The sequence below is a fragment of the Bos taurus genome, chromosome 24 (assembly GCF_002263795.3).
Source record: "Bos taurus isolate L1 Dominette 01449 registration number 42190680 breed Hereford chromosome 24, ARS-UCD2.0, whole genome shotgun sequence".
NCBI classification, from domain to species: Eukaryota; Metazoa; Chordata; class Mammalia; order Artiodactyla; family Bovidae; genus Bos; species Bos taurus.
Genome location: NC_037351.1, coordinates 35,097,763 through 35,121,239, shown reverse-complemented (window position 1 = coordinate 35,121,239; position 23,477 = coordinate 35,097,763). Strand labels below are relative to the sequence as shown.

The window sequence follows — 23,477 nt, the reverse complement described above, 5'->3', positions numbered from 1 at the left end:
CTGCCTGTTAGGTCAACTCATGTTAATTTTGTCTATTTTCATGAATCAGAAGGAAGGTAGGATTTACATGTACAGCTGCAGACAGGTCAGTGGCTGTGTTAGTGGAAGAGAGCAGATGTCCTATGACTTTCAGGAAACAAGACTATTTGCTGAGAATGAGAACAAGAAGTTGTTGATTTGAGGAGGGAGGAAAAGGTAAGACATACAACAATACAACAATGTGAGAAAACTAGCTTCAATATCTGTTCTTACACTATCCAGCTATAAGCAGTTATTAAACTTAATAGCTTTATAAGACTGCCTCCTTGTAAAGCCCTAAGCAAACATGCAATAGAAATTAATCTGCCTTATAATACTAAGAGGAAGACCCTAAATATCTTTACCTAACATAAGAATTATAATTTGCAAATACTACATGAACTATTTATATACAAACAGATGTTTGAAGATTGAGAGACCTCTGAAAACAATTTACTGTCATAATTTAGTGAATCTCTGTACAACTGCTATAGTGTTAAAGTACCAAATTATTTCTTCACCATAAAGGCAAATTTTAGTCAAAATTTAGTTTGATTTGTTCTGAATTGGGCCAGTAAGATTTGTTATTCCACTGCCATAAGAATAAAGACACATCTACTCTCTATGTTTACACTTAAAAGTTAAGAAATCTTTGCTGTAGGACTGATTATTGTTCTAAAGTAAAATAGACATACTTTTCACTTTGTAGTTCCTGTATTTTCTTTAAGTTTTCTCTGTTTTTTTCTTCAATTTCTTCCTTAAGTTCCTTTACCTGGGTTTTATAAAGTGTCTGCAAAACAAGTGATAAGAATAAATAAGTGTACTGATGGGGTTAAAAAACAATTTGGTAGTTCTTTATAAAGTTAAACAATTAACATATGATCTAACAACTCCACTCTGAAGTATTTACCAAAGACAAGTAAAAATATATATCTATACAAAGTCTTACACATGAATATTCATTGCTGTTTTATTTCATAGTAATAGATGCGGAGGTTATAGAGTAAACTTCCAATTGTGAAGTCAATTTGTTTTTTTTTTAACAACACTTTTTAGTTTAAAAGATAAGGAAAAAATAGTGAGGACCAGCAAACAGCTGTGGAGTATGACTTTTACACTGTATACTTAATTATCCCTCTGAGAAACAGCACTCCTCTAGGGGAAAAATGCATTTCTACAAGAATGCAATTGAAAGAAAAATGATGGCTAGCTCTGGTTTGTTTACAATTTCTAAAATGAAATAGTTCATTCTGCCTTTAGTAATCAGATTCTCATTTCTCCAACTTCAATTACTGAAATTTATATGTGGAATCAATGAAGAAATAAAAATAACCTGATCTGAAAGCCAAAACTAAAGAAAATCTTAAATTCAGCTCATAATAACTTATCAAATTTAGCAACATCTAACCCAGTCCTCACAAGCAACAGAATAAACCAAAACTAAAGACAGTTAATAGTTTTTATTGTTTTATAAAGGCAAAAATCAAGAATCCATAAGAACCACCACAAATCACTTGGACATCCATCCCCAAATATGGAGGCACTGAAAGATTATCCTGTGGAAGCCTACGAACAGGAAGGTGTGCTTGATATTATAGACCACTGTGTCGAAGTCACCCCACACACTGAAAAAATGAAGGCTAATTTACATTCAGGGAAAAGGTTTTCAACAATCTTGAATTTTTTTTTTTTATTTAAAAACATATTCCAGGGATTGTATAATAAGCCAAGAAGAAACAGACAAAAAATGGAAAAGTCACCAAGTTTATTAGCATGAAGCTCGTAACTGCATGAAATTCCATAGAGCTCTAACAATACCCAGATTTTTTACTGAGGAAACCATTACTTCCAATATTGTTCATACTTGGTTTCTTGGGCATATTCAGCAGTGCAACTCAAACTGTGTGTATTTAATTACACTGCTTAAAGGCCATAGTAAAGGTGGCTTGCCAGTGAAACAGAAACGGAGCAGCTAAATGTCAAACTGAAATGTAAGGGCACAAGCTTGGCAACCAAAAATTCAGAGTTTTCAATAAAGCCTCAAAGCAATAGCTATAAATGCTTATCGATAATAGTAATGAAAATAACCTGGCCTGTAGTAACAAAATAAAATGATTTTTATGGAGAAAAAGCATAACAGATTCATAAAGTGCACACAGAGCCAAAACAGGAAAAAGTTCTTGAACATTAGTTATACCCACAACTATATGCAGCGAGAGCTACATACACATGTACGAAGGCCACTGTGATGTGCACACGTGAACCACACATGGTAATACTGGCACTCTAACACACCAGACTTGGTACCAGGCAGACAGAACTCTCAACAGACTCTTCTAAGTAGCTCCAGTTTGAAAGCAATTCTGGAAATATTTGCACAAAAACAGTCATTTCCTTATAACTTAGACTACCAACACAGATTCAGAAACGACATGCAGAGAGGGGGATATACAACGGGAGAAAATTACTTCATAGTCATTTGAAAAAGAATCACAGTTCACATTAAACATCTAAACCCCTTGTTAAGTCAGCTTTGGAAACAGTCTACATGATAAAAGTGATTCTCACCGAGAAATACTGCTCCGCTTCCAGCTGATCCTGCAGCTCCCGCATCTGCCCTTCATTCCCTCTGTACTGTCTTCAGACGAAAGAGAAAGCAGTAAACAAATGCTCCTACTTTACTAGACTTTATATTATTCTTTGCTTCTTAAAGTTGCTAAAACAAAAAGGTTTACTAAATAACCTCTGTTTAAAACAAATCATACTTTGTTATTCAGTATTACTTAACTAGTTATATCCGGTTAGGACACACTGTCTGGTGCCATTTTGCTCCTTGTAAAATGATACTATGAAAAGTAGAGGGAACTATTTTCTACTGAAGTTCACTTTCAGGAGAATATTAACTGTGGATGAATCTAAATGCAAAAGTAAAATGATATTATTTTGGTAAATTTTTGTAGAGAACAGCTTTCTTAGGGTACATTTAAAATGTCTTATGCAGTAAGTAGACTATTAAAAACATGAACATATTAAATAAATGATAGGAAAAATTTAGTACTATATTTTATGGTTAATTAAGCACAAGGGTGGGGTGGAAATAAATACTCAGATATGGAATAAGAAGGGAGGCAATAACAACAGCTGACAACATAAAGAGAGATGTACATATACAGAATACATATATGTAAATATATATACCGCTCACAGAGAGAAAAGGACTCAAAAAGTCAAGATACACAATGCCACCCAACACATAGCTATTCAACAATGAACAATTCTGTCTGCAGCGGCTGGGTTTTCATATTAGATGGTAAAAGCTTTTTACTTTCAGCATATGGTTGATAGAAATTATTAGTTGAATGTTGAGTGCAAGTTACTGTGGGAGAAGAAAATTATAAAACACCTTATTTGGTGAAAACAGTGGCTCTAAAGGGGAAAAGAATTTCACCAACATAAAATCAACAAAATTGAGAGACAATTCTACACAAGAGTTACTGTGTTGTACATGAAGCTGGCAAGTGAATGTAACATAAATTTGGAGGAAATAAAATCCCATCACTTGGCTTAAGGCAACCCCATCTTTGACATTAAATCTCTGAAGCATGTCCTTACACAAATTCTGAAAGTCACAGTGACACCTTGCTGTGTCTCTATTTCAAATAAGCAGACACATCACATCTCAAGAATAGAGAAAAAGGACACTGCATTCTGAGATGAACCAAAGAAACAAACACACACAGGGTCATCATGTCTAATTCTGGTCTCTAAAGTAAAGAAAACTTGAATATTTTCTGTAAGGTACTAAATCCTTAATAAAAAGGTTATTCCTGATGTTTGTAATTCTAGTGTGATGACAGATAATTTTTGTGGATATGGAAATCATATAAAAAAACTGTTTTTCTACCATAAACAGACTTATTGTAAAGTCAATAGTCCTGATCATGTCTTTTTTACCCCCTTTAATAACTGCATTTTTTTTTAAGTCTGCCTTTCCAAAGCCTGAGCTCCCTTGCAAACCTTTGCAAATAAATTCTTTTATTTTTCCTGAACGTTTTTTCCTAAATCTTCATTTCACAAACTCTAAGTACATAATCTATACACATATAAAATATCAAACACATAAGCAAATGCTGAACACACACAAAAAAGAACTCAAGAATGTTATTTCTGAGACTTACTTTGTAAGCTGAGCTAATTCAAATTCCAACAATCTCTTTGCTTCCAATAAAGTATTTATTTCCTGTTTCATCTGCTTTTCTAAACCTTTTAAATTGTCTGCCTCAAATGCTTGAGTCTTCAATTCATTTTGTAACAAAAGTCGCTTGTTTGATTCCTGCTCCAGCTGCAGCGTTAGATTCTTAACCTATGAATGAGAAAAATTATTGGGATCGTAAATCTGTTTAATAATTTATTAGACATTATTTGAATGAATACTAATCAAACCTCAAGTATACTATTAACCTCAAGTACACTATTTCCTTATACAAACAGAAAATATCTGTATTCTAAAGAGTCTCCACTGTTTTATGCATTTATTACTGCAGAATTTAGTGTTAAATCAAATTAATTCCCAAATTTCAGATATGAAATCTTGGAGGGGAAAAAAAAAATCTGGTTTCTTTATACGGTACCTGTATGGAAATTCTGGAGGGGAAGGTGAGTATAAAAGTTACTTTTGGAGGGACATTCCTAAATGGTACTTATTGGTTCATTCAGAAATGTTTGTGCTCTAATCCACAGCCCTGCAAAGTTTACCCCCAAAATTGAACATATATTGAATTCAATTCAATAAATATTTATCAAGTACTTGTTGGGCCTAAGGACTAAAATGCTCCAAATTCTTACACTGGTTACAATTTCCTTCATGATCTGTTGTTACTTTTCTGGCGCTGTCCCTCGCCATTCTCTGAATCCAACCGTACTCCTCAGACCTTCCAGTGTGATACACTCTCCATAACTGCACAGTGCTTGCACAGGTTATTCTTCGTCTTCCCCTCTTCATTTATTCCTTCTTCAGCTCTTAAATGTCAAACCCTTAGTGACGTCTCCATTAACCTCCTGAACATGATTAGCCCTGATACTCCTAACTTGGTATGTCCTTTTTAAGTATGTTATGCTTGTCATGACAATGTTAATATCTGTCTTTCCCCTTGGATTGCAAGTTCCACGGAGGTCAAGCCCAGAACTATCTTATTCCGTACCTTATAGCTGTGAACACAGACATATGTAGGTAATTATATTCAAATCTCCACCATGTTTAAATTATACTGACTTTTTCATCATAACAATGATTTTTTCCTTTATAAGATGAATGAAAGTCAGAATTGTTTTTCTTACTTCATCCTCCATCCTGTCTTTATTTTCAATCAAATGCTCCAGCTTCTGCTGAGATTGCTTCAGATCAACATCTAGCATAGAGCACTGCTTCTCAATCTGAACAACCCTATTTTCAGCCTTCTCTCGAGCGTCTCTCTCCTCCTTCAGCTTTTTTTCCATCTCTGTGAAAGAAAAAGTTACAAATATACATTTAACGAAAAAGACTACTTTAATACTTTCACTTTCATGGGCTGCATAAGACACCTAGGTGTCAAAAACCCCTACTGTTAACATCCTGGGATCTTTTAGAGCTATTCATTACTGACGTTCTAAGATTATGAATTACTTGTATAGTGGGATTTAAAGGAAGAGAGTCATAAAAATGTAACAAATACTTCCAAATCCAACACTTGCCCAAAGATATGAGAGACTATTTACTGCCATTTTCAGACCAGAATGTGGAAGTACAGCTGGAAAACAAGTGGAGTGTATAAGGAGAAAAATGGAGGTAGTTCAGACAAAAGTAAAAAAAAAAAAAAAAAGAATAAATAAGGTTGTGGTTATTAATGTATACCTAGCACTGTTTCGTAAAAGTTTCAAGAGGCTTAAGGCTGTGATATAAACAATTTTTACAATGCATATAAAAGATTCCATGATAGTGTAATACTTAATTACTATCAGAAGATACCAGTCTATAGTGAGGTTCCTTTCTTGATTAACATCAAAGAACTAAGGTTCTAGAGGTTAATTTACTAGGGTCCTGAAACTCTTGAGTTGCACCATCAGGATTCAAATTTAATATGTCTGCTATCTCACTTTCAGGCTGTCTTGTCTAGGTGACAAAATAGAAACCACCAGAATGGGGTTTTTTGAATAACTCCCAGATGTCCAGCTTGGATGCTGAATGTCACTATCATCCATAGCCATGATATTTCCCACTTATTAAAAGCTTTCTGTGTACAGGCACTTTAGTGCATTTTCCCCATCTAATTTTTTGAAAGAGTCATAAGAGAAGCTAAAAGGCAAAGTAGATTTGTCTGATTACAAGCCTGGGCTCATAAAAACAAGATAATCATTAACCAATACAGTAAGAATAGCGGGAAGAGCAGGTTTGACAGATAAGATCACAAGTTTATCTCTTGAATAAACTGAATTTAAGGTGCCAGGTGACACTTCAGCTTACAATAGGTTAAGAAGTGAGTAGAAGGTGAAGAAAAGGAAGACATCTTTTTAGAAATCTGGCTATAAAGGGGCGGAATAAAATAGTGGCAATTAGGAAGGACCACAGGTTGCTGCAATGGTTTGTCCTTTTTTTTTTAAACAGATGAGAAAGATTTGTACATGTTAACAACAGGAAGGGATTCAGTGGAGGAAAAAGGTTGAGAATAAAGGAAAGAAAAAGTAATTAAGGTGAGATAAGAGACTGGATCTGAGTATAGGTAAAGGATCACGCTCTGCTAAGATGAGAAAGATGATAATGAAGATGGTAAAGGAGCAGGACAGCTTGACCAAATCAGAGAATTAGATTCTGAGGAGTTCAAGTCTGTGACTTCACAGTTTCTTTTTGAAATAGGAGAATGTTCACCTAAAAGCGAAGTGATAAAGACATGGCATAGGAAGCTAGAGAAGAAAAATTTAGGGGAAGGAGTTGATGAGTGACATATATAAAAACAACAGCTCACTTGAGGCTGAGGACAATGCACTGAGAAAACACCCATCTAAAGAACTAGCTGAAGCAATGAAAAGCAGCTGGCTGGTCTGATTGAGGGTTGCATTTAGAGGCATAATTCAGTGGAAATACAAAGAAATAACAGAGTTGAAGGTACAAAGCAAGAAAGGTGAATCAACAGACAATGAGTTTCAGAATGCATCTCAAAGAAAACAAAGGAAGGGGCTGAAAAACTGGGAGAAATGAGAATACACTGACTTTTTCAGGGAGAGGAGGGTAGTTAGGGAACAGAGCATGGTGGAGTAAGGGAACCAGCAGGTGAAACTTATTTTAAGAAAAGGAAGGTTCAAAAATGAAAAAAAGGAAGGCTCCCCTTTCCCAGATCATCACTTATAATGTTCAAGAGTTTAAACTACTACACAATGAAATTTGATCAAAATCAAAAATTTTTATTGTAATTATTTAAAAACTAAGCACATAGAAAATATTAAAATTGACACTTACCACACATTGCAACAGACTTTGCCTCTTCAATAGATTGATGTTTGTCAGTTAAACGAGCTTTGGTTACTTTATGTTCATTTACCTCTTGTTCTAATCGTTGCTGTAATGATTTAAGCTTGTAGTTTAAATCTATTTCTAAGTTATTCTTTTCCTGTAAAATGAGAATGGGAGTCAAGTACTACGCTGTGCAAAAAGCAAATCGTTAAATCTTACATTAATTTTATCTCTTAAGAGATAATATATGAATCACATTGGCTTGAAATATTACACTACATGTACTTAAATACTTTTACTCAGAACATAATTTTATGTTTATATTTCTTGTGCACTTCACACTATCTATAATATCTTTGAAAATCACAATAAGCACATATAACTAAAAACAAAATATCACCTGTGTCCTCCACCCTCCCTTCCCATGCGAATCATTAGCCATGGCTGATGGCAAGGCAGATTTCTATTATATTCAGGAGGGTTCACTGAGAATATCAGAAAAGAACAGGACAATTCTTCAGGTCATTTAAAATTTTTTGCTACCATTTAAAAAACTAATCTCTATTTACATTTGCATTTACACCTAGGTTTATCTTGCTCTGACAACTAAATCAACATGTATTCCATTCCTATTTGGGTGCTTCTGCTCTTCTTCTTTCATCCTTTTTCCAAATTAAATCCAAACTTAGACATCAAAAAACTATTCTGAATGTCACAAAACATGTCCAAAGGACAAGGTAAGTGGTAGATTTTCTGATCATTTACCTGAGGATCTAGTAAACCTACAACATTTCAGGGAGGTATGCTAAATCTGCATATTACCTATTTAATCCTTTTCTTAGCAAGGTAGGGACAGAGGATAAAATTCCACAGGTAAAAGCCAATACTTTGTACACTCTTTACTCTATTGCTAACTCTTACCAACAAAATGGAAAGAGCACACACAGTACTATATACTAATCCTTTGTTCTCCTTCTTCATAATCGGTAACGTTCAATATTTTCATCTTTCCCATGTATAAAAAATGGGGGGAAATTCTATATGGAGAGGTATCTCCAAACCAACGCAATTTGTGATGATCAGATATCTAATACCCTTCGAGGATAAAAACAAGTCAGTAACACTCTAAAAAGCTCAAAATAAGACCCACATACATCACACACCAACCAACCATAAAAATTTTCAGAAATGTAAACATATAAAGATTAGGAACGAATGGTCTCTTAGAAAATAACCTTATAATATCTGGTAATCAGTAACACTATCTCATAATTGGTATACATTAAATCATTTACCTTTTCTGAATGATTAAGCATGTCTTGAGCCTCTTTTCTTTCTCCTTCCACTCTTTCAAGATTATGTTTGAGATGCTTCACCTCCTCTTGTAAAGATGTAATTCGAGCTGTCAAGTGAGAAAAAAGTTCAAATCATAGTCACTGAGAGAGAAAGCCTTTTTTCCCCCAGCATGATCATTAAGATTAAAAAAATGCTTTAAATCTCCAAGTACTAAATTTATTTATTACTTGCATTTTGGAATAGCTACAACAGTACTGAAAAAGAACAATGAAACTGAAGAACCCAAACTTGCAATTTCAAAACTTACTATAAAGTTACAGTGACCCAAACAGTATGTTACTGGCTGGTTCTTTACCACTAGTGCCATTTGGGAAGCCCTCAAGTTAGTCAAAGACCTAAATATAAATGCTAAAACTATACAACTTACAGAAAACACAGGAGTAAATCTTCATGATCCTGAATTTGGCAATGTATTATGAGATATGACACCAAAAGCGTAAGCAACATATTTTAAACTGGACTTCATAAAAATTAACTTTTGTACATCAAAGGACATTATTAAGAAAAATGAAATGACAAACTACAAAAGAGGTGTAAATATTAGCAAATCATATACCTGATAAGGACTTACCTGGACTCTTTAAAAGTCAACAACAAAAAGACAAAAAAATAAATGCACAAAGGACATGCACAGACATCTTTCCAAAAAGAATATACAAATAGCCAATGAGCACATGAAAAGATTGCTCAACTAATTACTCACTAGGAAAATTAAAGTTAAAACCACAATGAGACAATGCTGGAGGAAACTTAAAATGATGAACAATGCTGGTGGAAATATAAAATGAGATGTGGCTGTTATGGAAAATAGTCTGGAAGTGCCTCAAAATCAAACCTAGCATTACCACGTGACCCAGCAATTCTACTCCTAGGTATCCAAAAGATTTGAAAGCCAAGTATTTCAATAAATACTTGTACCTGAATTTCACAACAGTGCTATTCATAACAGTCAACAGGTGAAACAAGTCAAAACTCAAATGTCCATCAACAGATGAAGAGCTAAACGAAATATGGAATATATATATACACATACTACAGGATATTACCCAGCCATAAATGAATGAAGTACTGATACAAGGTACAACATCAACCAATCTTAAAAATATGCTAAATGAAAGAAGCCTGAACTAAAGGTCACAAATTATATGAGGTCATTTATATGAAATATCCACACCAGGTAAATTCAGAAATATAGAACAGATGAGTGGTTGCTAGGGGCATACAAGGGAAGGACAGCTGAATGGGCACAAAGTTTTCCTCTGGGTTAATGGAAATGTTTTGGAACTAGACTATGAATGTACTGAATGCCACTGAATTGTACTCTCTCAAATGGTTAACTTTAGATTATATGAATTTCACCTCAATAAAAAAAAATATACGAAAGCAGTTAGAAATACAAGGGGGCAATGAAAAAAAACTACAGTCATAGTGATTATCTTTCAAACATGTTTCAAAATTTGGCAAATCAAAGAGACAAAAAATAAATGGAATCTTAAAAATCTGGTTAGATTAGAGAACTGATCTACTATTTCCAAAAGTCAAATCCAAAAACATACCAAGAAAAATGGTTACACGATTTCCAAATGCCTGTGTAACAGTTAAAAACAAAAGTACATTACACTATGATATATGACATGAAGCTAAGCATGTTTTTTTTTTTTCCATTTTTAAAGGGTTGTAAGCAGTAAAAAAAGAAAAACATGTAACAGTGGTCATACGTGGCCCACAAAACTTAAAGAATATAATGTCCAATTATGTTTGGGAAGTCATTTCCCACACACATGAAGAAGCTTCTGCTCATCAATGTACATGGAGAGCATTCAACTAGCAAATAACCATCACTTTACCACAAGACCAGCCTCCCAAACTGTAAGATCTATACTGAGGGATCTAAAATGTCTTAAAAACCATAAAAAGTTAATGTAAAAATTTTATGTGTGCATGTGTGTGTGTGTTTTACCACAATGTACTTTTTATATGTATGTTGAGGCTCATATAAATTCTGCACATTTTTTAATGTGTATGAGGTTTGATTCACATGTAAATCAAAAAATAAACCTTCAAGGAAGCATTGAAAAATGATACACATTAATGATAAGTCATGCTATGAATCTTCCTTAACTTCACCAATATCTATACAGTCAGTTAAAACCACTGTTGATAAACACATAATGATGGTCTCTTCCTTAAAGCAAGCACTTCAAAGCTCAGTAGTATCTGGAAAATCAACTCAAAGAATTTTCGAATTGCAAGAATTTATAGGAGTCACCCAATCTCCTTGGTTTACAGATAAAGAAGGCAGACGAAGTGACATGCACACAGCTAATAAGCTGTATATAAGAAGGCTTAGAGAAGCAATTTAAGGATGTGGCATATGAGGCTTTTCTAATACATATAATGAGGATACTTTCTTGGTTGTATTCAGATCTATTTTAAGCCTAGTCCCTGAGAAATAAGATTGTGCAACACTCCTCAGCTGAGAACCAATGGGAGACCCTAATTTCTGTTTCCAAAGTCCAAAAACTGACCCTGACCTCTCTCCACAGAATCAGAGCTAATCATCAAGTCCCAGGAGACTCCAAACTATGTTCCCATCCTGTGACTTAGGTTAAAAGGCACTACCCCACCCCCTACTTTTCCCTGAAAGATCTGGCAACTTCCATGCATGTCTGTTTTGATTAGGTAGTATGGATGCTATCGCTTACACAAATAGAAAATAGAGGGAAAAAGAAAGTGAGAAATGGTTAAAGCCAGGCATCCTGTTGAAAACAAACTGATTTTATTACTGTGACGAAAGTATTTCTTTATTCGCTGTTAGTTATATTCCATCTTTTTCCTTTTTGACTCAGAAAGACTGCTGATATCTCTGGTTCTAACCTTTCCAAATGCTGAACTTTTTATTTGCAGTGGGATTCTCTTCCTGCTGTTTAGTTTCTGTTTCTACCAACAATGCATGAAGAATCCCGGGTTTTAATAGTAATAATCCTCTCTACCTGGATTAGTTCCATTTTGAGTAAGACTTCTGTGAATTGGACATTTTTAAAAATTAAGGTTTCAGTAATCTGCCTGTAAGACTGGAAGTAACCACATTACCTCCATCAAAAGGGTACCTGAGAGAGGGAAGAAATTACAATTTGATACAAATTCTCCTGAAAGAGAAAGAATGCTAACCATTTCCAGTATTACCAAGGTCATTTTCTTTTTTTTATTGATGTATACTTGATGTACAATATTATATCAGTTACACGTGTACTATACAGGACAATATGATCAAAAATATTTTACCTTACAGTTAAAAATTACTAAGACACAAAAGGACAAATACTGAGGTACCACTTCTATGAGGCAGTCAAATTCACTGAGACATAAGTAGAAGGGTGGTTACCAGGGGCTGTTGGGGGAGTGGGAAACGGGCAGTTACTGAGTACAACCTTTTAGTTAGGGAAGATAAAAAAGTTCTGGAGATGGACAGTAGTGATGGTTACACAACACATGAATGTACTTTATGCCACTGAATTACACAACTAAAAATAGTCAAAACAGTAAGTTTTAATGTCTGTTTTACCACAATAAGAAAAAATATTACCTTGTAGGTCTCCAATCTTCTCAGAATCATGACCTCTGTCTCTTCGTTCAGCTTCTAATACAGCCTGTAGTTGGTAATAATCTTTGTCCATTTGTGACTTGGAATTCTCTAAAATTCTATTTCTCTCCTGCAGTTCTCTGTTTAGGGACTCTAGCTGAGTGATGGATTTGCTCATCTCTGTGTGACTCTTCCTTAATCTAACCGCTGTGTCTGATTCTGTCCTAAGTAAGTCATTGGCTTCTTCTAGCTAATTTAAAAAGAAAGCAAGAAAATTGTTTGTTTGTTTTTTTTAACCAAAACGCAAATTTATTTTAATTTAAATTTAAAATCTCATTCCAAAAACTTACCTGCTTTTGTAATTGTGCCAGCTTCTCATTAGCAAGCTGTGAATTCTGGCTGACTTTCTTTAAGTCTTCCAACTGATCCTTTAATGTAGAAACTAGAAAATGAAGGAATAACATGTAAGTTTTCATTGAGGAAATATACAAAACCCTTTTAAAAAAAAAAAAAGGAAACTTGGTCTTAGGCCATAGAAGTCAGTTATATTAGCTCTAAATTTCATCTTGGAATTACTTACATTTTAAATTTATTTAAAAGTAGAGTACTATTGTATAATACACAATGCAAAAACAGATTTGTATCCACTGTTACATTTCAAATTCTTCTATCCTTTTGATAAAGGTTAACCTATTAGTGAAATGACATAGCTATTATTTCTTTTTTACTGTATTCTTTTTTGAGGGGGCCATGCTGCATGGCATGTGGAATTTCAGTTCCCCAACCAGGGATTGAACCCACCCTTGCCTTGGAAGCACAGTCTTAATCACTGGACCACTACAGGGGAGTCCTGATACAAAGCTAATTTTAATGTTCTCTGTTTTTGAAAGTACAAATCTTTGCTTACTTCAATTACTTTCAAAATGATTCAAAATTTAAAAGGTACCAAATGGTATACAGTACAGACATGAGTCTTTCTCCCAGCACACTGTTTTCCAGCCCTTCAGGCTCTCCTCCTCAGCAACTACTATTACTAACTTCTTGCACATCCTTCCTCAGATAGTCTGTGTATCCATACCTGAATATATGAGAGCACAAATGTGTGTTTTCACATGCATATCTATATATATACACACACACACATATATACATACATATATATGCACTTAAGCATATGTAAATATGCCATTTTCTTTTAAACAATTAGTATTTTTTTTAAGATACATTTTAGAGATTCTTAGTTTATAAAGAAATGCTTTATTCTTATAAAATACATAGTACTCTACCATATACACTAAAGTTTATTATATCATGGATTACATTTACATTGCTCATAATTTTTGCAATTTAAACAACTCTAAAATTAATAACTTTGTTTATGTATCAGTATGCATTTGCACAAGTGTATGTGACATAAATTACTAGAAGTGAAATAACTGGATCAAAGGATGTAGAAAACTATTTTAAATTTGTATCACTAATATCAAGACACATAAAATTCTAGTTTGGTAGTTCTCAAACGTGGCTACTTGTTAGAAGTGCTGAGAGAGCTTATTAAATACACCAATGCCCAGTCTACATGTCTAGGTGAATTAAATTAGAACTTCTGGAGTTTAGGTATTAATATTCTTTAAAGTTTCCCAAGAGATTCCAATACACACACAAGGGTAAAAATCACTACCCTAGCTATAACATTCTACTGTCTTTAAATATGTTATAAATTTATTTTGGGCATTGGGTATTAGCTCATGAGGGGGCTTAGGACTGAGTCTTCAAAACTATATCACAGGCACTAAATTTAAGACAACCTGAAGATAAAGACCTCAAGACAATGTTAGAAATTTCAGTGTTTTTCAAAGGAAAAGCAACAATTTACCTTCATTTTCTACATTCCTCCTCTTCTCATTTTCCTGTTCTGCTTTTCTTTGGTATTCATTAATTCTGTGCTGTAGCAACATTTTCTCCTTCTCAATCTGAGATACTGTAGATTCTAGATTTCTTCTTTGATTCCCCTGAAATTATGAGAAAAGTTAACCAGTACAATTAATACTCCTCATTTCTTCAAGGGAATACTCAGTTCTTTTTTAAAAAGTACACAATTAAATAAGATAGATATTTTGGCTTCAAAATCACACAGTATTTCCTAATAACAATATCTACAGTAGAACTAGCTTGCCTTAGAAGAAAACAGCAATTTTAACTAGATATATAAAATTTTCAGAGATTAAAAAAAAAATCCATGAACATAAAAACAACCCTATTAATTGTGTCAGATTGAAGGTCATTGTATCAGTTTAACGTGAACACAAATAATACCAATATTTTGGCTTATTTACAATCCTAAATTTAAGAAATGAAATACACAAGGGATCAGATAACAACTGATATTATTATTTGATAATTAAATGGTAAAAAACTCAAATGATACCAAAGGTTTTTGTTTGTGGTTTAACTTCACCAGTCCCTATATGAGGTCTCCCTTAATTTCTTTTCCAGTCTCTTTATCTTTCCTAAGATGTGCTATGTACGCATGTACCTACTTAATGTATAATAGAAAGTAATGAAAAAGATACTTTAGAAAATGAAACTTAGGGGAGAGGAGAGGTAAAGAAAAAAAAATACTCCAAACTCTACAACTTAAGAAAAAAAAAACTTATCTTCTGCTTCTGCGTTACCACTATCAGCATATCTTGCATTTAATGCTATATTTTTATCTTTAAGACTCCACATTGGACAAACCTTTTACAGGATGTGTTTTTCTGGGCTTTCCAATCTATAAGTGAAACCCATCTTTTAAGTAAGATGCTGCCAGAGAGATACAGTAAAATTTGACAGAGACCATCCAAAATCCTTTCAATTATAAGATTTAACATTTTATCTTTTCATTTTGAAAATTTGAAATGATTCTACGTTTCAGAAGTTCCACAGACAGTAAGTACATGTACCCTTCCACTCAGTTTCCCCTAAGAATACATTATATTTAACAATGGCACAATAACCAAATCAGGAAACTGATACTGATATACATCATGTGTAGTTTGATGTCATTTTATCTCATGTGCAGATTCACAGAACTACCACCACAACCAAGATACAGAACTGCTTCATCAGCACAGTGATCTCCCTCCAGTCACTACTTATAGCCACATGCACCCTGCAGTTCTCCCACCATCGACATCCCTGGCAACCAGTAACAGGAGGTCTTCCATCTGCATAATTCTGTCATTTTTAAAATGTTATCTTAATGGAATCATACAGTAGGGATCTTTTGAGATTAGCTTTTTACATTCAACAAGTATCTCTGCGATCCATCCAAGTTATTGTGTATAACAATGGTTCGTTTTCCCAGTCTACAGCTTATCATGTCATCCTCTTATCAGAGTCTTTCACAGAGCAAGCACTGTTAGTTTTGACAAAGTCCAACTTATTGAATTGTCTTCCTTATATGGATCACGTTTGTGGTGTAATGTGTAACTCTTCACCAAGCTGTTAAGTCCCAAGGATTTTCCCCTATATTTTTTCCCTAGAAGTTTTATATTTTTTATGTTCCTCTTTAAATCTATGTCTGTTTTAAGTTAATATTTGCCTAAGATGTAAGACTTCGGTTGAGGTTCATATCTTGGCCTATGAATACCTCATTACCCCAGTACCATTTGCTAAAAAGTCTATCCTTTCTCCACTGAATTGTTTCTGCACCTTCGTCAAAAATGAGTTGGCCATAATTGAGGGTAACTGATCCACAGTTTCTTTGCAGTACTGTCTTTACTTGCTTTTGGTATCTTGGTCATTCTAGCCCCATAAAATCCACTGGGGAATGTTCTTTCGTTTACATTTTCTAGAAGAGAGTATAGAATCGGTGTTACGTCTTCTTAAAACACTTGGTAGCTTCCTCTAGTAAAACCATCTGGCCCTCAAGATTACCTTTGGAGGAGCTTTTAAATTATGAATTCCCCCTAATAGTTACATAGGGATATTCATATAATGTATTTCACATTGTGTGAGTTGTGGTAGCCTGTATTTTTGGAGGAATTCGTCCATTTCACCTAAATTTCACACTTCAGTGTTTAGAACTGTATTATTTCCTTAAGAATTTTTTTAATATATCCGTAAGAGTCTGTAGGAATATGCCCTGCCTCATTCCTGATACAGATTATTTGTGTCATCCTTCCTTTGACAATCTTGCTAGAGGTTTGTCAATTTTTTGATCTTTCCAAACAGCTGGGTTTTATCATTGACTTTGTTTTCCTGTTTCCAATTCCACTGATTTCTGCTCCTTATTTTTCCTTCCTTCTCTTTGCTTTCAGTTTATTTTGCTCTTCTTTTTCTAGGTTCCTGAGGTAGGAGCTTAGATGACTGATTTGAGACAGTTCATCTTTTCTTTTTTTTCTTAATATTTTATTGAAGTATGGTTGACTTACGTTTCAGGTGCACAGCAAGATGATTCAGTTATACATGTACACGTGTATTATTTTTGAAGTCACTTTCCATTATAGGTTATTACAAGATATTGACTATAGTTCCCTTGGCTATACAGTCATCTTTTCGAATGTAAATGTTTCAATGCACACATTTCTCTTAGAGCACTATGTTAGCTGCATCCCACAAATTTTGATGTTTATCTTCATTTTCATTGCTGAAATATTTTGAAGAGGAGGAAGACCCATAACTTTATGACATATAATTAACATTGTAATATATTTTTTCGAGACTCTCTTCAGTTTACCTATGCATTATTTAGAACTGTTTTGTTTAGTTTCCATGTGTTTGTAGAGCTGTCTGATACTTTTCTGCTATTCATTCTAGCTTGGCAACATTTTGGTCAGAGAACACTCTGTTTATGACTTTAATTCTTCGATATCTGTAGAAGTTTGCTTGGTATATGGTCTATCTTGGTACATATGCCTTGAGTACTTGAAAAGAATGTGTCCTTTGCTCTTGTTAGGCTGAGGGTTCTACCAATATTGAATAGATCCCATTGGCTGATGTGGCTGAGTTCGATACATTTGCTGATTCTCTGTCTAGAGAGTGGTATTTAAAAAGTCTTCAACAGTATCACAGATATATCTATTCTCCTTTCAGTTTTATCAGCTTTTGCTTCACATATTTGGTAGCTCTTCTGTTTGGTGAATACAAATTTAGGAATGCTATATCTTCTCAGAGGACTGACATTTTTTGTCATTCTGCAATGTCCCTCCACCAGTGATAATTTTATTTGCCCTGAAGTCTACTTTATCTGATTTCAATACTGCCACCGCTGCCTTCTTTTTGCTAATGCTTACAAGAAGTATTTTTCCATCTTCTTACCTTAAAGTTGTCTATATTGTTACATTATAACAGTTTCTGGTAGACAGCATATGGGTAGGTCCCATCACTTCATGGGAAATAGATGGGGAAACAGTGGAAACAGTGGCAGACTTTATTTTGGGGGGCTCCAAAATCACTGCAGATGGTGACTGCAGCCATGAAATTAAAAGACGCTTACTCCTTGGAAGGAAAGTTATGACCAACCTAGATAGCATATTCAAAAGCAGAGACGTTACTTTGCCAACAAAGGTCCGTCTAGTCCAGGCTATGGTTTTTCCTGTGGTCATGTATGGATGTGAGAGTTGGACTGTGAAGAAGGCTGAGCACAGAAGAATTGATGCTTTTGAACTGTGGTGTTGGAGAAGACTCTTGAGAGTCCCTTGGACTGCAAGGAGATCCAACCAGTCCATTCTGAAGGAGATCAGCCCTGGGATTTCTTTGGAGGGAATGATGCTGAAGCTGAAACTCCAGTACTTTGGCCACCTCATGTGAAGAGTTGACTCATTGGAAAAGACTCTGATGCTGGGAGGGATTGGGGGCAGGAGAAGAAGGGGATGACAGAGGATGAGATGGCTGGATGGCATCAATGACTCGATGGACTTGAGTCTGAGTGAACTCTTGGAGTTGGTGATGGACAGGGAGGCCTGGCGTGCTGTGATTCATGGGGTCGCAAAGAGTCGGACACGACTGAGCGACTGAACTGATATGGCTAGGTAATTTAAAAAAATTTTCTCTGACAATGTTTTAATTGCTGCTGAATTTAATTTACATTTAATATAATTACTGATATATTAAAGGCTCCCATTTTGTTTCTATTGTGTTGTTTTTTTCTTGTCTTTCTGTAGGTTACCTGAAAATTTTTTTAGAATTCCACTTGCTTTATCTAGTGTTTTTAAGTGTCTCTCTCTATAATTCTTATCAGTGGCTGCTCTAGGTATTACATTATATTACTAGTATTGGATTATGACCAGTGTGATTAAAGTGTAACATGTTAGCTCTCCTGATACCTATTTATAATTGTCTAAAAATTTCTTCTACACATATGGAGAACCACATGGGACAACGCTGAAATTTCCACTTCAACTGTTCATCCATAGTTTTACTCTCCATTGTTGTTTCTTCTTTCCTGGTATTTCAAGATTTCTTAATCACTTCCTTTCTATTTAGAGAATTTCCTTTAGCAATTATTTTAGGGATGGTGTGCTGGTGACAATTTCTCTTGGTTTTTCTTCATCTGAGAACACTGTGGTTCTCATCTAGGATGTTTTCACTGGATGCAGAATTCTCAGTCAACAGCTCTTTTTTTTTTCCAGCCCTCAAAAAAAGCAGTAGCATTTCCTTTGTTCTCCATGGTTTCTGATAAGAAATCTGTCATTTGCATTGTTCTTCCCCTTTAGGGAAATGTCATTTGCTGCGTTTAAGATTTCTTCTTTGATGTTAGTTTTCATAAATCTATTGTCTGTCTTAGTGTGGATATCTTTGGGTTTATCCTTTTTGTAGTTCACTCAGTTTCTTGTAGGCATTTATCTTTTGTTTACAGGTTCACGTCTTTCTCCACACTTGTGGAATTTTCAGCCATCATTGCTTCCGGCCCTCTTTGCTCTTTTTAGCAATTCCGAAAACACAATATAACAACCTTTCTGCTATAGCCCCAGCGGTCACTGAGGCTCTGTCACTTTTTCTGTTATTCAGAGTAGGTAATTTCTATCCATCTTCAAGTTACCAGACTCTTTTCCTTGTTACCCTTCACTGAGCTGCTGAGCCCATCCCCTGAGATTTTTATTTCAGGTATTTTTAACTTTTTGTTGGTTCTACTTTACATCTTTTATGTCTTTGTGAACACTTTCTAATTCATATTTTTCATCTGTTTCAGGTGTATTTGTAGTTGCTCATTGAAACATGATGATTCTTTCAAATCTGTGTCAGGTAATTTAAACATCTGTGTTATCTCACTGTTGGCATCTGTTATTGTCTTTTCTCATTCCATTTGAGAAATTCCTAGTTCTGGCTATTATGAGTGATTTTCTAATGAAATCTGGACATCCTGGGTATTACCTTACAATATGGGGAATTTTAAAAGGTTTTCTGTTTTAGCAGGCCTCTCCTGTCACTGTTCTGGTGGGATGATGGAAGTGCTGCCTCATTTCTCTCAAATGGAGGTAGAAATCTAGGTTTTTCCACTTGGTCTTCAATGACACACGAGTTCGGGGAGGGAGTTGATCCTCTTCACCACTGGTGGAAAGGGGAGTTCTGGCACCCCACTAGGCTTCCTTGGATGGTACCATGAAGGCAGGAGGGTACCTGGTCACTGCTGCCTACACAACCCCCACAGACACTGCAATGCGGGGGAAGGCACTCATTTTTTCAGTGTCCAAAGTGTGAACTCTCTACAAGGCCTCTTCTGACACCAACACAACAGGGAGCACTAAGGGGGCCTTGCTAACTGCGAGAAGTGGAAGATGAGATTCCCCATATGGTCTCCAATAACACTATCTGTGTGTGTGTTGCAGGTTGTGGGGGGAGGCCAGGAAGGCTCATCACTGCCCAGCAGAGATGCAAGTCCCTCCAGTGGACCTTCCTGGTCATAGGGCTGGAAGTCTGAGCTCCCAAATCTGTTTCTGCTGGTGGGGATGGGGTTACATTTTCTATGCTGTGTTTCGTGAACAGAGCAGTGACTCTTAAGTTTTCTGATTTGCTAGCCTGCCGCTTTCCTGGTCCTCTACTTAAGAGAGTGGCTTTTTCCACCTGTGCTTGTTGGTGTTCTCAGACTGCTGGCTTCTCCAGTACCCAGTATGGAATACACATTGCAAGCAAACAAAAACCCAAAAAACCCAGAGTACTTATTACTGTATCATTTTGGAGGTTCAAGTATTCTAGCTGGTTTGTCTTCCCTCCATCTTACCCAATCTTTTTAATTTTTTTTTTGTTTGCTTTTGTTTAATGCACAGGGTTTTTAAGCTGTATTTAGAGGGAAAAATAGGGGAAAGGACTTTCACTCCATCTTTTCAGAAGCAGGACGATTTTAATTTTATAATTAATATTTCCCTCTTTACCTTGAATTTAGAAAACCGAGTAACTTAAACCTAGCATATTTGTTTTTTATCTGTGTTCTAGAAATGAAACAAAAAGTGGAGGATATGCAAAAAGGATTTCTTAAACATTTAGTGTCAAATACTACAGTGCCAGGCCAAGTCCATATTGACTAATGGCAACTTGGTAAAATATTACATAAATCTGTCCAGACTATGTTTATCTGTGGCTATGAATATGGGGGGAAAAAAAACAAAAAACCCACCATCACTGACATATGCTGTTCTTTAGGAGAAAATTAAGACAGCACAAAAATCATCAGAAAGATTAAATCTAAAAAGGACACAGGATGTAAACAATGAGAGGAAGGACTCTGGAAAGATACTTACAAGGTAACCAAAAGGAATAAAAATGTGCTATATACTTGCAAAAGAACATCTGAATCACAAAATGTTTATGCAGTGTTTCCCTGATAGTAACAAGTTCTTGCTAAGTGACACGGAAAAAAATGATTCCAAGATTCATATAATTCCCATTTGATCATATGAAATTATGTTAATGTAAGTCCTTTTGAAGCTGTATTCTTCTTTCTTTCCTATTTGTCTCTTTCTGCTACAGTTCTAGACTCAACTTCTCATCTCCTGCTCCTTTCTCTCTTTTCAACTATTAAGAACCACTAAATTGAAATTCATGTACTAAAATTTGAGCATGGTTCTAGAATAAAACCACACAAAAGAAACTAAAGCATAATCTAATTTCACTTGAACTTGTAGCTGCAAAGTGAGGCTTTCATCATGATTCTTTGGTCCTGTGCTATACTGCAACCTATCAAGTACAGATAAAACATTCTCAGAAAACAAAACAATCTGGAAGAGGGAAAAACTCTCAAAAAGGACAACTTCTGATGAGAAAACAAAAAGTACCTCTTCGTCCAATTCTTTCATTATCTTGTCTAGTTTTATGTTTGACGTTCTGTAAAAAGTAAAAGCAATATAGATTAGAAATACATTTACTTTTTACTGCCTGGGGTGAAACACCACATTCCTTACTTTTCCATTTAGCTAAGATTTCTTAACCTTTTTTGTGTGTATGCTGTGGACCCTTCTGAAGTCAGTCTGGTGAAGCATATAGCATTTTTTTACAAAAATATTTTTAAAGCATAAAATACATAGGATTAAAAGAAATTGTGAAATACAGTCATGAACTTTTTAAAACAGTATGATTCACTAACATACATGTTTTATTAATATATTAAATGACACAATCTAGCAGCAGAATTTTTAAGTAGTAATAAGCATAAATGGAATTTGGACATAATATTTGCATTCTAGGAAAATATTTTTGTGATTTCTACTGGTAAAAAAATTCACAGCTACTGCTAATACTTGCAGATCACTATGTTCATAAAGAATAAGGTGAATTTCAGTTAAAGGTTACACTCACTATTCTCCCCCAAGTTTAAGGACCTTAAATTCCATGCATGGATACTTTAGGAGAGGTTCAGGATTCTAGGTTAAGGAGCCCTGAATTCCTCAGGCAATACTTGCTACTAAACAAAGATCAATTATTTAAACTTTAATGCAAGATTAAGTAAATGAAAGGAAAGGTGGCATATATAAAGCAAACTTGGCAACTTGGGCAAAAATTTGAGATAAACTGAAGGTGTATCATCTCCATCACAATTCATACTTTGGGCTCTAAACACATTTCTGAGCTTCAAATCTGTATACACAATGCTTCACTTGGATGTCTCACCAAATACTTCATTCAGCATGTCCAAAGCTAAACTTATTTCCTCTGCCCCACAACCCTGCCACAGTACCAATCTGCTGTTCTTCTGCTATCCCCAAACAAGGACCCCACCTAGGAATTCTCCCTGACTCATCTTCCTCCCTCATTCTCACTTAGTGAATAAACATCAAGTGCTGCCTTATTAACCAGAAAGTTCTTTTTAAAAAGCAAATTTGATCTTTTGTTTTCCTTTAAGTTTAATAACTTTTAATGCTTTACAGAGATCAAACCAGTCAATCCTAAAGGAAATCAGTCCTGAATATTCTTTGGAAGGACTGATGTAAAGCTGAAATTCCAATATTTTGGCCACCTGATGTGAAGAACTGACTCATTGGAAAAGACCCTGATGCTGGGAAAGATTGAAGGCAGGAGGAGAAGGGGACAACATAAGATGAGATGGTTGGATGGCATCATTGACTCAATAGACATGAATCTGAGCAAGCTCCGGGCGTTGGTGATGGACAGAGAAGCCTGGTGTGCTGCAGTCCATGGGGTCACTGCAACACAACTGAGCAACTGAACTGAAATGAACTGAATGCCTTTCAATCACCCTTAGGATAAATTCCAACTTTCTTATCTTTTCAAAAATAGAGTCTTCTAAGATTTAGACTCTCTTAACCTACCCAAACCTATTTGAGGTCACCACCTCCCTCCCCACCACACATGCACTCATTTTCGTATAATTATTGGCCACTTTGGCCATTCTTAATTTCTTCATTAAATTGATCCCTACCACCATCACTATCACTAATTTGTCATTTGCCTTCTAGCTTTAATTATACAAACTGTTCATCTTTATGTAATAATATTTATCCATTTCCTTCTCCTTATTTCTATGTTTTACACCCAGAAATTCCTTACAAATCCTGTGTTCAGGATTAAAGTGCTTTTCTTAAAAAAAAGCCTGTATTA

At 35.0% G+C, this 23,477-nt stretch overlaps 1 protein-coding gene across 3 annotated transcripts in view; it reads right to left on the bottom strand.

The window, feature by feature from the left end:
* The window catches only part of ROCK1 (Rho associated coiled-coil containing protein kinase 1), a 124,702-nt gene that overhangs the window by 19,044 nt on the left and 82,181 nt on the right, over window positions 1–23,477 (bottom strand). For all 3 annotated transcript variants that reach the window (XM_002697789.7, XM_024984560.2, XM_059881037.1), the window contains 10 exons: window positions 21,698–21,746; window positions 14,317–14,452; window positions 12,791–12,882; window positions 12,444–12,690; window positions 8,797–8,903; window positions 7,508–7,658; window positions 5,356–5,516; window positions 4,197–4,381; window positions 2,587–2,656; window positions 714–808 (listed from right to left, as the gene is read on the bottom strand). In XM_002697789.7, coding sequence (XP_002697835.5) covers window positions 714–808; window positions 2,587–2,656; window positions 4,197–4,381; window positions 5,356–5,516; window positions 7,508–7,658; window positions 8,797–8,903; window positions 12,444–12,690; window positions 12,791–12,882; window positions 14,317–14,452; window positions 21,698–21,746 — 1,293 coding nt within the window. The remainder of the gene's footprint in view (window positions 1–713; window positions 809–2,586; window positions 2,657–4,196; window positions 4,382–5,355; window positions 5,517–7,507; window positions 7,659–8,796; window positions 8,904–12,443; window positions 12,691–12,790; window positions 12,883–14,316; window positions 14,453–21,697; window positions 21,747–23,477) is intronic.